Source organism: Macaca thibetana, chromosome 7, assembly GCF_024542745.1.
Source record: "Macaca thibetana thibetana isolate TM-01 chromosome 7, ASM2454274v1, whole genome shotgun sequence".
NCBI lineage: Eukaryota > Metazoa > Chordata > Mammalia > Primates > Cercopithecidae > Macaca > Macaca thibetana.
The window spans coordinates 135,262,372-135,277,975 of NC_065584.1; the positions used below are offsets into that span (position 1 = coordinate 135,262,372).

At 37.0% G+C, this 15,604-nt stretch overlaps 1 protein-coding gene across 2 annotated transcripts in view; it reads left to right on the forward strand.

The window, feature by feature from the left end:
* Nucleotides 1-15,604, forward strand: part of AP4E1 (adaptor related protein complex 4 subunit epsilon 1) — a 90,321-nt gene that overhangs the window by 6,601 nt on the left and 68,116 nt on the right. For both annotated transcript variants that reach the window (XM_050797131.1, XM_050797130.1), the window contains exons 3-7: nt 451-574; nt 4,266-4,339; nt 5,749-5,870; nt 9,701-9,860; nt 11,850-12,016. In XM_050797131.1, the coding sequence (XP_050653088.1) occupies nt 451-574; nt 4,266-4,339; nt 5,749-5,870; nt 9,701-9,860; nt 11,850-12,016 (647 nt within the window). The remainder of the gene's footprint in view (nt 1-450; nt 575-4,265; nt 4,340-5,748; nt 5,871-9,700; nt 9,861-11,849; nt 12,017-15,604) is intronic.

Consider the following 15,604-nt stretch of genomic DNA (forward strand, 5'->3'; position numbering starts at 1 on the left):
TTTCCAATGTGAAAAATATTTTTGTTACAGAAATTATTACCAACTTGTGGGAATTTTATGGATATTTTCGTTTGACAAAGTCTACTAAAATTATGTGCTGTATTTTAGAAGCCCAAGTAAGATGACCATGATGAAATCTTGTGTGATGACCCATGTATCACATTATAACCAAATTTTTCACTAGGGGCACATAGAAATAGCTACAGTTGATTTATTTTATAGTAGTGCCACTAACAAAATAGTGAGATAATTTTACTAAAAGTAATACTATTGGTAAGATTGGGAGCAATTTTTATTTATAAAGTCTGATATTGGGTGATTAGTTTGTAATATATATGTTATTTCTTCAGTGCCAGGATTAAAGGATTCTCCTGTTAAATTATGAGAACATAGTAAAACAATCTAAATATTCTATTTATTTATACGGCTACTGGATATTTTGCTTTTCAGAAAATGATGAAGGAATGTATGGTGAGACTTATATATTGTGAAATGCTTGGATATGATGCTTCCTTTGGCTATATTCATGCAATCAAGTTAGCCCAACAAGGAAACCTCTTAGAAAAAAGAGTAGGTATGTATGTGTTTAAGACTTTCATGCTTTCATGTTGTCCTTGAAGTTCCAACTATTACGCAAAATGAATGATGGCAGGTATATAGTATGTTTTTAGAATACTGTATTATAATTTCTAAAACTTTAAAAGATCACACTTCAGAAACTCAAAGCCATTTATAGGAAATCAGTTTTCCTGATTCGTAGCATTTTGGAGTTAAAGAGAAGACTAAAAGTTACTTAGTCTTGTGATGGCAGTTAGATGACTATATATGTCAGAACTCATTGAACCATACATTTAAATATTTTTTGTATATAAATTATATGTCTATAAAGCTGACTTTTTTGGTATATAAATTATATGTCTATAAAGAGCTGATTTTTTTTTTTTTGAGACAGATTCTCTATGTATTGCCCAGGCTAGAGTGTACTGGCGGGATCTCTGCTCACTGCAACCTCTGTCTCCAGGTTCAAGTGATCCTCCTACCTCAGCCCCCTGAGTAGCTGGGACTAAGCTGTGTGCCACCATGCCTGGCTAATTTTTGTGTTTTGTTTTTGTAGAGATGGGGTTTCACCATGTTGCCTAGGCTGGTCTTGAACTCCTGGGCTCAAGTGATCCGCCTGCCTTGGCCTCCCAAAGTGCTGGGATTATAGGTGTGAGCCACTGCGCCTGGGCAATAGAGCTGATATTAAGAAGTCTGTTTAATCTTATTAGTTTAATGGTCAGAAATGATTCTTTATAGAATAAAACTGAAATTTACTAAAGTAATTTTAAATGTCTTGTTCTTAGATTCTCAAATGTTAGCTATGAGGATTGGCAGTGTCGTTTAAAAAAATTTCTATAGTTAACCTTTAGGGCTATTTGGAAAAATTCTTTTAAGCAATTAAATACTCTGTTCATAAATGTTCAGCTTTATATCAGAATCTCAAGAAGGAAGCATTTTAGAATAGTAAAGGGTAGAACATGTTCTTTATTCAGAGAAGTTGATAATGTCATGTCGTTAGGGACTAGCATTATTCATAAATTATATTGCTCTGTGCTATCAGATGATGGGGTGGAGGTGACAGATGTCTTGGTAAACTTTCTGAGACTGAATGCACACAATATTCCACTTGTGGAACCGCACTCCGCCCAAAACACTCTTCAAATTTTATTTCTCCTGTGATCACTCAAGCGGCTCCTACCATCTGTTACCTTTCTTGTTATCTTTTCATATATTAATGTCTTAGCTCCTGAACTGATTTTAAGATCCCTAAAGGCAGGTATTTTTTTTTGAGCTATTAAATTAGTTTTTATTAGTAATTTGCTTTTCTTAAAACTTTAATTTTTTTTTAAACATTATACAAATATGGAATGTAAGCTCTTCCAGTCATACTCACTATTTTCAGTTTTCATCCCAACTGAAAGGTCAGGAGATCGAGACCATCCTGGCTAACATGGTGAAACCCCGTCTCTACTAAAAATACAAAAAATTAGCCAGGTGTGGTGGCAGGCACCTGTAGTCCCAGCTACTCAGGAGGCTGAGGCAGGAGAATGGCGTGAACCCGGAAGGCGGAGCTTGCAGTGAGCCAAGATAGCGCCACTGCACTCCAGCCTGGGCGACAGAGCCAGACTCCGTCTAAAAAAAAAAAAAAAAAGAATTAAGGTTTCATTGGGATGGTCTTTGGATTAGTTTGTTGGCCTTGATATTGGTGACTTGGGAATGGGTGATACCTTAGCTGAACAGGTGATTTATCAGCAATCTGATAAGACAATCTCCACTTTAAATGCTTCCTGGGGGCCTGAGTGTGGTGGCTCACTCCTGTAATCCTAGCACTTTGGGAGGCAAAGGTGGGAGGAATCACTTGAGTCTGGGAGTTTGAGACCAGCCTGGGTAACATAGTGAGACCCTGTTTCTACTTAAAAAAAAAAGAAAAAAGCCTCGGTGTGATGGTGCACGCCTATGGTCCCAGCTACTTAGGAGGCTGAGGTGAAGGATTGCTTGAGTTTGGAAGGTAGAGGCCACAGTGAGTTTTGATCATGCCACTGCCTTCCAACCTGAGTGAGACTCCGTCTCAGAAAACAAAACAAAACAAATGCTTTCTGGGATTTTCCTAATCGCTTTCTTGGCCTGGGTCAGATTTGTTTCAACTCTTGTGATTGTGGGAGTAATAGCTCTGCTTCTCTGACCTCTAGTGAAGGTGTTGGAATTGGTCATGCTACTACCTCTTGATTGTGAGAATAGGAAGTTTCTGTTTTCTCCTGTTCCGTAGTGGACACAGACAGCATGGATGCTGGGTAATGATGGGTATAATTAACATTAGAATCCCTGATGAAAGGGCTGAAAGAATTGAGAAGAATGAAAAACAACGAGCATGGAGTCAGGGAATCAGGTCTCAAGATAGACTATGTGGAGAGGCAGTAAAATACGGGGGTTTAAGATATGGACTGACTTCAACTGTCTGCGTTTGAGTCCTGGCTCCACCATGTGATAGGTGTGGACCTTAGGAAATTGCCCTTTTTTGGATCTCTCTTTTTTTTTTTTTTGAGATGGAGTCTTGCTCTGTCACCCAGGCTGGAGTACAGTGGCGCTATCTTGGCTCACTGCAAGCTTCACCTCCCGGGTTCACGTCATTCTCCTGCCTCAGCCTCCCGAGTAGCTGGGTCTACAGGCGCCCGCCACCATGCCTGGCTAATTTTTTGTATTTTTAGTAGAGATGGAGTTTCACCACGTTAGCCAGGATGGTCTTGATCTCCTGACCGCGTGATTTGCCTGCCTTGGCCTCTCAAAGTGCTGGGATTACAGGTGTCAGCCACCATGCCCAGCTTGAGTCTCATTATTATATACGGATAAAAATGCCTATATATGCATATATATAGCCTATGAGATTCACTGGGTGGTTGTGAGGATTAAATAAGTAATGCTTATAAAGTACTTGACCCATAGTGACTGTCTAATTAAAGTGTTAGTTATTATCATTGTGAAGCCTGACTGAGAAAATTCCTTGGAGAATCTAGATTCTATGTACATGACATTTGTCATAGTGTTAATACATTTCCTCAATCTTAAAATGTACTTTAAAAATGTTTTAATATTATTGCAATAAAAATGCTTATTTAAGCCAATGAGTACATTTAATGTGTCAGACAGCGTTTCTTTCCTGAATAATTGTTATTCCTTCAATTGAGAAAATAAGGTATTGTGTGTGGCTTAATATATTTAGTATATTATTTACATCATGCAGGTTGACATTAGGACATTAGGTGGCTAGCTCACTCAATACAAAGAGCTAGTAACTCAGTATTAACTGTAGTGATTAGGGTTTTTTTTGGTGTTTTTGTTTTTTTTTTACTGTAGTGGTTAGTTTTTGAATTATATGTTTGGCTATAAAATAGCATTTCTAAAATAGAGAATGCTTTGGTTGATAATGTAAAGATTTGCACAAAAAATAGAAGGCATGTCTTCTCGGTGCCATTTATAAGATTTTAAGTTGATACACATAGTGTCTATTCCATTTCTGGAATATCCTATGAAATACATAATTCTGGAAGATTTCAGGATGAAGAATACCTGAAATCTTCCTTACTGAAGGTTTTTAACCTTGTATTTTGCAATTTGTTTTTATATTTACTTGTTACTGGTATCTTTGATACTTACAGGACTGCTTTAATTTCTTGTGAAAAGTCTATTTTTGGTAGGTAGTAATGAGACTTTTCCCTCAATTTTTATAGGTTATTTGGCTGTTTCCTTATTTCTACATGAAAGTCATGAATTATTGCTTCTCCTTGTGAATACAGTTGTAAAGGTATTGTATTGTATGTTGGTTAATATGAAGTCATAATTCTTGTCAGCACCTGACATTTCTCCTCGATCATATTCAATTAGATGATATTAGAAGAAAGTGGGCTTGCAGAATGGGCTTAGAAGAATCTTTTAGATCAGTTTCTGCATCTATAAAATGGAGTTAAATAATAGAACTTACGGAGTTGTGAGGATTAAACGAAATACACGTGAAGTAGTAGCTGCTGCTCTTCTTGTTATAATTTCATTGTAAAACACAGAGTTAGAACTAAAGTCCAGGTCTCTAAGCTGTTAGTTTAGGTATATTTTCCATGCTGTTATCTTTTTTCTAGGATCTGTTCTAAAGGGATATAGATATAAACTGAATAATTGAAGTCTTTAAAGTTTAAAAAGTCATTTAAAAAAAGAATAGAATAGGCCGGGCGCGGTGGCTCACGCCTGTAATCCCAGCACTTTGGGAGGCCGAGGCGGGTGGATCACAAGGTCAGGAGATCGAGACCATGGTGAAACCCCGTCTCTACTAAAAATAGAAAAAAAATTAGCCGGGCGCAGGGGCGGGCGCCTGTAGTCCCAGCTACTCGGGAGGCTGAGGCAGGAGAATGGCGTGAACCCGGGAGGCGGAGCTTGCAGTGAGCCGAGATTGTGCCACTGCACTCCAGCCTGGGCGACAGAGCGAGACTCCGTCTCAAAAAAAAAAAAAAAAAAAAAAAAAAAAAAAAAAAGAATAGAATATAATCAACTGAAATGTAGAGATAATAAAAACAATCCACACTCACAATATTTTCTGTTTAACTTCCAAATCGGAATGATAATGAGATGTAATTGAGTTGTTGAGCTTTTTATCTTGTGTCAATATTTTGATACGTGAGAGAGAGAGAGAACAGTATTTTCTGAACTTTAAGTCATATACTATATTAAGGTTACTAGTAGCTTAAATTTTTTCCAAACTTAAAAAACATATTTTTAGGTTCTATTAGAATGGTTTATAAACCATATGGATAGATAAGTACATATGAATGTGTGCATTTTATTGTGAATATTCCAAAATCACTTCCTTTTAAACTTACATTCATATTATTGTTGATTAATAAGAAAAACTCATAAAATTGTTTTATTATTGGTTTAGAAAAGTTTTAAAGGCTGTAATAAAGGAGACTACTTTGGCTAGATTCAGAACAGAGATACAGTTTCCTCTTGTAGCAGTTGCTCTTTGGCTTTATTTATCTACTGACTCTATTAAGGCACATGAAACAAATAGGAGCATTCCAATAAAATATGCCATAAATTTGGATGTACAAATTAATTATAAATAGAACAAAATTACTAAGTATATAGGACCATTACAGTGTTGAATTTGCCATTCCTAGTTTCAGTATTTACACTGAATGTTTTCTTTCCTTAATGTTGTACCAGGATCTGCAGAGCACTAACCTAGTAGAAGTGTGTATGGCACTGACTGTTGTTAGCCAGATTTTCCCCCGAGAAATGATTCCAGCTGTTCTTCCATTAATAGAAGATAAACTTCAACATTCTAAGTAAGTAAATTCTTTGGGAATAGGTGTCTATGCCATATATTTCAAAACAGAAGTTTGTGCTAGAAAATTTATTATAACTTCAATGCTACCAGGATAGAGATTATTCTTTGACTGCTAGGAATAATACAAAAATCTTAAGTAGGATCATCTTTATTTTTATGTGGGTTTAGGGAAATGTTAGACAGCTTTCTAAAGTTAAACTAAGAGACAGTGAGGCCTAGTGTCCAGGAATCCTTGGCTTTCCTCCCAGTTCTACCACTAATGAGCAGTGGTCTTGTTTTTCCTTGGCTATATGGCGTTGGTTGAAGCTCCTTAGTTCTCCCAAAGTTGTTTTGGGGATAAAGTAAAATAATGAAAGACATATGGAAATTGTGCAAGTGTAGTGAATGCAAAGCTTCAGTGTAGTGGGAAGATGCTTTTTGTTTTTTTTTTTTTGAGACAGTCTCTCTCTGTTGCCTAGGCTGGAGTGCAATGGCACGATCTCGGCTCACTGCAACCTCTGCCTCCCGGGTTCAAGCAATTCTCCTGCCTCAGCCTCCCAAGTAGCTGGGATTACAGGCGCCTGCCACCACACCCGGCTAATTTTTTTTTTTTTTTTTAAATAGAGGCTGGATTTTGCCATGTTGGCCAGGCTGGTCTTGAACTCCTGACCTCAGGTGATCCACCTGCCTCGGCCTCCCAAAGTGCTGGGATTACAGGTGTGAGCCACCACACCCGGCCCAGGAAGATGCTTTTTATATCAAAACCACAGCATTTTAATCCTGTTTTACAGCAGAATGTATACAAACTTAATTTACTTTGTAGTATTTTCCTAATCTTCTCTTGTAAGTTTCCTTAACAGTCTCCTTATCAGTTTGAACTTACTTGTTCACTGTATTTGAATTATTAATATTTTGTTTTTGACCAAGCTCCTTTATGTAATAATTTAAATTAATTAATCAATTAATTAATTTTTTGATACGGAGTCTCATCTGTTGCCCAGGCTGCAGTGCAGTAGAGGGATCTTGGCTCACTGCAACCTCCACCTCCCAGGTTCAAGCAGTTCTCTGCCTCAGCCTCCCAAGTAGCTGGAATTACAGGAACACGCCACCATGCCCAGCTAATTTTTTGTATTTTTAGTGGAGACAGGGTTTCACCATCTTGGCCAGGCTGGTCTTGAACTCCTGACCTCGTGATCCACCCGCCTTGACCTCCCAAAGTGCTGAAATTACAGGTGTGAGTCACTGTGCCTGGCTCATAATTTTTAAAGTTGGAAAAGGTTTGCAATCATTGTGATTATGGTATGTCAGTTACATATTCTTGATAAAGATTTTTTTGTTACTCATACAACATTTATTTTATATACTTTAAATCAGTATTTTTAATGTTCTAAGATTGCAAAATGTTGTCTTATAGCTTGTATTCTTTTTTTTTCTTTGAGATGGAGTCTTGCTTGTTGCCCAGGCTGGAGTGCAGTGGCGTGATCTTGGCTCACTGCAACCTCCGCCTCCTGGGTTCAAGCGATTCTTCTGCCTCAGCCTCCTGAGTAGTTGGAACTACAGGTGCCCACCCCTATGCCTGGCTAATTTTTGTAGTTTTAGTAGAGACAGGGTTTCACCATATTGGCCAAGCTGGTCTCGAACTCCTGACCTCGTGATCCACCTGCCTTGGCCTCCCAAAGTGCTGGGATTACAGGCGTGAGCCACCACGCCCGGCCAGCTTGTATTCTTTAAGAAATATTGGATCATGAATCTTCCAGCCAAAATGATAGCTTTTACCAAGAATTACAGAATAACTTCATAGGTCTTTCAGACTTTTTATATATTGTATGTCATATCTGTGTTTAGAACAGAGGATGATTATGGATAATTAATTATTGGAAGTATTCACTTTTTAAAGATTTATAAGGTGATCTGATTATACCAGCAGCATATCTTTGCTTAACTTTTTCTCACCACTACTTTTGTGGTAACCCTACTTACTGACCAGTTGTATGAAATCTTTCTGAGAATTGAAAGGGCCCTTTTCAATTTTTTCTTTATTGCTTTGTATTTAGTCTTAATTTCAAGTCCTGGCTAGAGGGCTAGAGTTTAGACTTTGTGAAACTCTGCTTCTGCAGTTACGGCCGTACTCAGCCCCATGCTCTGGAGTAAAGAGCTGAAGAATATGGGGCAGAGCTATAGGTAAACCAGTAGATGTCACAAAGAATATGTGAAACAAGGCTTGAATTCAACTTTTGAATCCCTGGCCGTATTTCATCATACCAACCCCAGAGCCTGAATCTAGGTCTCTCGTCTTATGTTAGTACCACCACTTGAGGCCAGGCCTATGAATTCCTGGGCCTATTCAGAGTTTTTTTTTTTTTTTTTTTCCTCACCTCATTTAGATATTCTCCCCTAGAATTAATATCAGTTATCATGCAATGGCAATACACTGCGATGTGGCTTGCATTCACCACAGTATTAATACTAACAGTAAATCTGTTGTTAATCTGCTTTTCTTTTTTCTTTTTTTTTTTTTTTTGTGAAAAGAGTTTTCCATTATGGCGTAGCTTGCCTAGGAAGATAAGAGTTGTTTATTAATGGAATTTGTATGACCACTTACTAAGAATCTTATAAAAGGTGTTCTTGAGTGGAACACAAAGGATTGCATTGAATAATATCAGTCTTGAGATTCTATGACAGAAATATCTGTTAAGGAACCCTAAAAGTAAATACTTCACTTTTGTGATGTTTGCTGCTCTTCTGAGCACTGCCAGCATAGTCTGCAAAAAGAGATATGTAGATATAGACAGAGAGAATAACAAGGAAGAAGCTTCCTTGGAAACTACATCATGAACATAGGATGGCATTTCTTTATTTTTGTTTCTGTGTGCTAGAGGTTATCTGCTACAGATGAAGTGCAAGACTAGTATATACTTTTCTTCTTTATTATCATGAGGTTTTGAAACAGATGAACTGGGCAAGGAGAGGAGTAACATCTTTTTATTCCATGTGTGTCCTTGTATTCCTCCCCTCTGTCCTCCAAAGTATTTGGAGTCTGCTATCCAGTGATAGATATATTAAAAAAAAGAAGCAAAGAAAGCTACTATTTTAGAGTAAGAATGTTAATGAGTTTTTTTTCTTTTCTTTCCTTTTTTTCTTTTTTCTTTTTTTTTTTGAGACAGAGTCTCACTCTGTCACCCAGGTTGGAGTGCAATGGCACAACCTTGGCTCACTGCAACTTCTGCCTCCCAGGTTCAAGTGATTCTTGTACCTCAGCCACCCAAGTAACTGGGACTATAGGTGTGCATCACCATATCTGGCTAATTTTTGTATTTTTAGTAGAGACAGGGTTTCGCCATGTTGGCCAGGCTGGTTTTGAACTCCTGGCCTCAAGTGATCCACCTACCTCAGCCTCCCAAAGTGCTGGCATTACAGGCCAAAGATTTTTCATATTAATAAAAAGACTTTAATATTACTAGCTGAAATTACCTATTACTTAAACTTACTGTTGACTTTTCAATTTTTAGAGATACGTCTTTTAAAAATGGAATTAGAGAATTAAGAACTTTGTTTTTCTTGTTTTTTTTAAATCTCAAAGTAATATATGCTTGTTACAAAAAAAATTCTCTAACTATATAAATATATAACATGGGCAGTTAAAGTTTTGAGACTTTACTTCCTAGAGGTAACTACTTTTTATAATTTGGTATATTAGAATAAATAAATTAATAACCAATGTATAATTATCTCTTTCTTTGTAAATTAAGGCAATGAGCCAGTATTTTGAAATCATCTGGCCCATAATCTTTCAAAGTAAATACTCGAAAATTCAGATTGTCTTGTTTAAATTTCATTTTTTGTCTTCAGGGAGATTATACGAAGAAAAGCTGTTCTGGCATTATACAAATTCCATCTCATTGCTCCTAATCAAGTACAACATATTCATATTAAGTTTCGGAAAGCACTTTGTGACAGAGATGTTGGGGTCATGGCTGCCTCCTTGCATATATATCTTAGAATGATTAAGGTAAGTTGGAAATTTTAGCAAGTACTGAGTAGTTACCATTAGAAAAATACAATTACGGGATTAAAAAGAAACAGATATTTTGGTAAAATGCTTAGTTAATGTTTTATAATTTTATTATTGACCTTTGATTTAGTAATTTTGCAAGTTGTTGAGAGCGTGAGTTGTAGGCACATTACGGAATTTTTTTTTTTTTAAATGCCTAAAATTTTTTGATGTCACTAAACAGGTGTGGAAAAATGGTAGCAATGGAAGTTGTCTTAAGTTTTCAGATGTGTGTTTTTCAAGCAGTAATTCTCTTTTATATAGCTTCTTGGGATGCATACCATTTTATAGAAATGAGGGGAACCAGTGGGGGTTGTGCAAGCTATAGATTGTAGTGTTGACGCCATATATTGATACTGCGTCATACGAGGAAAGAGGGTTGAATGTTATGGTAAAACAGATTTCTAAATGGCGATGATGGGTTTATACTAATTCATCCTTAGTGTATTGCCTGAAACCATTTGTGTTCAAATATACATACTTGTAACAGATTTCATGGCACCTACTATAACAAAATAGAATATGCTATTGAACTCATTTAAAGTTATATTGTTTCTTATGTATTGTGTTCTCAAACAGTACAGTTTAAATAGATGTTCAATATTAAATTTTATTTTTTCCCTAACATTTACTAAAATTTGAAAGAGCTTTATTTCCCTTCCAAAATTTTTCCCTTGATACATAATACAAATTAGAATAAAGAATCTAATGTTCCTTTTAAGGAGTGTGGATCTAATTTCCCCAGTCCAAGAGATTACTCAGATAGATAATCAAGGCACACTCCTTCAGAAACAAATATTTTTAGGTACGATGTGGCTAATTAATTTTTAATTGGCAGGCACACTGATTTTGGGGACTTTTTTTTTTTTTTGAGATGGAGTTTCACTTTTGTTGCCCAGGCTGGAGTGCAATGGCACGATCTCAGCTTACCACAACCTCCACCTCCCGGGTTCAAGCGATTCTTCTGCCTCAGCCTCCCGAGTAGCTGGGATTACAGGCATGTGCCACCACGCCCGGCTAATTTTGTATTTTTAGGAGAGTCAGGGTTTCACCATGTTGGTCAGGCTGGTCTCGAACTCCTGACCTCAGGTGATCCGCTGGCCTTGGCCTCCTAGAGTGCTGGGATTCCAGGTGTGAGCCACTGTGTCCGGCCGATTTTGGGGACTTTTAATGTTTAAGTAGTCTTGGCTGTGCTCTTCTACCCATAACAAAATTTTTTTTTTTTTTGTATGGAGTTTTGCTCTTGTTGCCCAGGCTGGAATGCAGTGGCATCATCTTGGCTTACCGCAACCTCCAGCTCCGGGGTTCAAGCAGTTCTCCTGCCTCAGCCTCCCGAGTAGCTGGGATTACAGGCATGTACCACCACGCCTGGCTAATTTTGTATTTTTAGTAGAGAGGATTTCTCCATGTTGGTCAGGCTGGTTTCAAACTCCCAACCTCAGGTGATCCACCGACCTCGTCCTCCAGAAGTGCTGGGATTACAGGTGTGAGCCACTGTGCTTGGCCCCAGAATGAATTTAACTCATTTACATGTGAAGTCTTTTGGAAACAGAGTTCAGAGATTGCCTTGATTTTCATCCAAAGCAGAGGTATTACTGTCCTTTTGCTGTATGCCAGTTCTTTTCACTTTTTGTTTTAATTGCTGGTATTGGCTGTTAAGGATTCTACCTAAGATGTAACTATAAGAATTTTGAAATGTGATTAAACTGTATGTGGGAAAAAGTAGGGAGTGGTGGAAGCTTTTCTGGGATGATTCAGCTTTGGGTTGGTTAGCCAGAGGAATTTTATCATGGAAGATATTATACATATTAGGGCATGGTTTCATTAAATGTGAACATAAACTTAAGCATGTATTAAGTTAGGTTCTATATGACATTTCAACCAGGTCTATTTCTGTTTAATAAGATGTTATTATTAACAGAAAGTTTTTTTTGCGGGGGGATGTAGGAGAATTCGTCTGGATATAAAGACTTGACTGGGAGTTTTGTAACCATTTTGAAGCAAGTAGTTGGAGGAAAACTCCCAGTAGATTTCAATTACCACAGTGTCCCAGCACCATGGTTACAAATTCAGCTCTTGAGAATACTAGGACTTCTAGGAAAAGATGATCAAAGGTAAACTATTCCCAGTAAGTTTGCTTAATGACCCCATACCAGATGATAAGCTTAGACTTTAGTAACCTAGAGGTTTAATGATATACCAGATTCTTCCAATGTTTAATTGGCTTAGTAGTGATAAAATAGGCCATTGTAAGAACCACATAAATGCTTTCAGGTTGCTGGGATAATCCTGGCTCTCTCTTTATCCTAATTTTACCTATCATGAAAGGTACCCATGAAGCGCCATCTCCTCTGTGAAGCTTTCGTAATTGTTCTTGTTCAAGGGTTGGGAAACTTTCTCTGCAAAGGGCCAGATAAATATTTTAGGCCGCCGGGCGTGGTGGCTCACGCCTGTAATCCCAGCACTTTGGGAGGCTGAGGCGGGCGGATCACAAGGTCAGAAGTTTGAGACCAGCCTGACCAACATGGTGAAACCCTGTCTCTACTAAAAATACAAAAATTAGTTGGACATAGTGGCACGTACCTGTAGTCCTAGCTACTCAGGAGGCTGAGGCAGGAGAATCACTTGAACCCAGGAGGTGGACTTTGCAGTGAGCTGAGATCGTGCCACTGCACTCCAGCCTGGGTGACAGAGTGAGACTATCTCAAAATAATAATAAATAAATAAATAAATAAATATTTTAGGCTTTGTGGGCCATATGTTGTTTTTTTGCATCTATTCGACTCTGCTATTATAGCATGAAAGCAGCTACAGATAGAAAATAAATGAATGAAGAAGGCTGTATTGCCAAAAAAACCCCTTTTTATGGACATTAAAACTTGAATCTTAGATCAGCACATCATAAAATATTCTTTTAATTTTTTTTTCCAACTATTTCAAAATGTAAAATCTCTTCTTAGCTTGAAGCCATACAAAACCGGGCATCTGGCCAGATTAGGCCTGCGGGCTGTAGTTTGCCAACCCTTACTCTAGCTGGGTGTGAGTGCTTCACCTTTTTAATTCATTTATCTGAATTATTCTTTTAGCGAATAACTTAAACTTTTCATGTGTATCTTTCCAACTATATATATATATACTTTCAATTTTGCCTTTTTTTTTTTTTTTTTGAGACTATGTCTTGCTCTGTTGCCCAGGCCGGAGTGTAGTGGTGCGACCTTGGCTCACTGCAACCTCTGCCTCCTGGATTCAAGAGATTTTCCCATCTCAGTTTCCCAAGTAGCTGGGATTACAGGCGCACGCCACCATGCCCGGCTGATTTTTGTATTTTTAGTAGAAATGGGCATCACCATGTTGGCCAGGCTGGTCTCGAGCTCCTGACCTCAGATGATCTGCCCTCCTCAGCCTCCCAAAGTGCTGGGATTACAGGCATGAGCCACCTCCCCTGCCTCAATTTTGCCATACTTTTTCAAACTTAGACACTTCCATATTTCCAAGGACAGTACAGGGAGCTCCCTTATATCCTGCACCTAGATTCATCAATTTATTTGCATTTGTTCTATCATTCTGATTCTCTGTGTGTGTGTGCACGTGTGTATGCATTTGCATGTGCACATACATATTATTTTTATTTTAAAAACCTATTTCCAACTTGCTTGAGAGCAAGTCCCTTGAGATTTTAGTTCCCTTGAGAGCAAGGACCTTGGCTGGAGTTCCTGATATGTTTCTGTCTTAAGAAAATATTTGCTCATCAGTGTTCTGATTTTATGACTATTGTTCCCTTTTATATAGTAGGGTACCTTTGTATTGTAATTCTTTAGCCTAGCTTTACAAAGGGACCGTTCTCCAGGCTTTTGCTCCTAGAAATCAACTTAATGTCAGAATCCATTTGCCTATGAGCTCCTGACTAGCACTCATTGGGCTACATCACTCTTGGTATTACAGTGTTACTTTTTTCTGTGTTTGTGAATCTCAACCCCTGATTGAAACCTGCAGTGAAAATGTAAGGTGATGGAGCATACACACACATTAGAAATGATTGTCTGAATTATATTTTATTTTGTATCATGCCAGCCTATCCTAACGTGGAGCTCTAGTTGGAGTTACTGGAATTATGTTTTAAAATCATGAATTTTATATGAATGTATCAGATCTTATTGGTCTAAAAAGACTTACTGCCATCCATTGTTATCAGGAAGTAACTTGGGAGGCATTTAGTGAATTTATTAAATTCATTAACTCACTATCTTCCTTTTTCTTGCCTTTGTGGATAAATTTGTTTAATAATATATACAAAAATAAGTAAGCTAGTCCTTACTTTCACAGCCCTCAGGTGACTAGTAATTAGGCTCAGTCATGAATAGAGTGGAACTTTCTTATAATGTTATGGAACATTAGAATGTTTTCTCCTTTTCTGTCTCAACTCTAATGAGATTTTATTTTAACGTAAATCTAATGTTTTGTCAGACATTATTAGCTCAATGTAGCAAAGTAAAAATTTAAGTTATAACTGTTTCTAAAGTATTTAATTGAAAAAACCCTTTTACTGGAAAAATCTGTTGTATTTATGGTCTTTTATATCTATTCGAATATTTTCTTGTGTTTTGTAGCTTTGTGCTTCTTAGATTATTAAGATTTATCTTGATCTTGTTCACAAATGTTTCTTTATTTCATGTGGTTAAGACTCATGCCAGACATTGGCTTTTAAAATTGAGGAACTAGACTATAATGTAGGTATAATATTACCAAATATTTTTGGGGGGGACGGGGAAGGATTGGTAATGTCTGCTGTATGGTTATCTTCTGAGGAAGAAATGCTTATACAATAAAACGAAGGATTTTAGAATGTGGTTCTGGATTCCTAATTATTGGATATTTATACTTCAGTCAAGACAGAATGAAAGTATGTGCACTTAGCATTGAACTTTCCAGCTGTATATTTGGAAAAAAAGACATTTTCTGAAAGATGTAATTAATTTATATAGTCCCAAATTATTTTGATATTTTCATTTATTTTATGGCACTGTTTCTCTGCAAGACCACTGTATGTATCCTATGTTGCTGGTGTTTTTTTTTTCTATTAGTGCTTTTTGAATTCATAAAACATACAAAATACCAGCTGAGAAGCTATAGTTTTTCACGTTGGCCTCTTGGAGAGGACATTTCTCTAACAAGCATGGAGGCAGAGTGCACTTTTTTTTTTTTTTTGCACAGTATCTTCCTCATCACAGTTATTGTTACTGTAATCGGTGACCATAAAGACATATGAATGGTCCAAACCTATTCATTCCACAAAATATCTTTTTTTATATTAATGTAAATGTAAGTAAAAATTTTCTTTCTGAAGAGCCTAGTTGCTGCTCAAGGAAAGACTAGTATTTGAAAATTTTTTAACAGTATCTGGTTAAAATACAGTTAATATACTATCTGAAATAATATGAATATATGAAGTGTTACTATAGTAATTTAGAAATATTCTGTTGAAAGAAAATTATAAAATATACTGTGTTCAACCAAATAAAAACTTGGTTTGTAAACTAGGCATAGTGAGGAAAGAGTTGATTGATGTATATATCTCATTGGTTAACTAGTCAACTTTGATAAAGTAGGAAGTTCAGCTCCTGAAAAACCTTTTAAGAAGTGAAATTTCCGTAACTTCATCATAAAATGAATTTCTTTCACTTCTCTTCTGTAGAGCCTCAGTT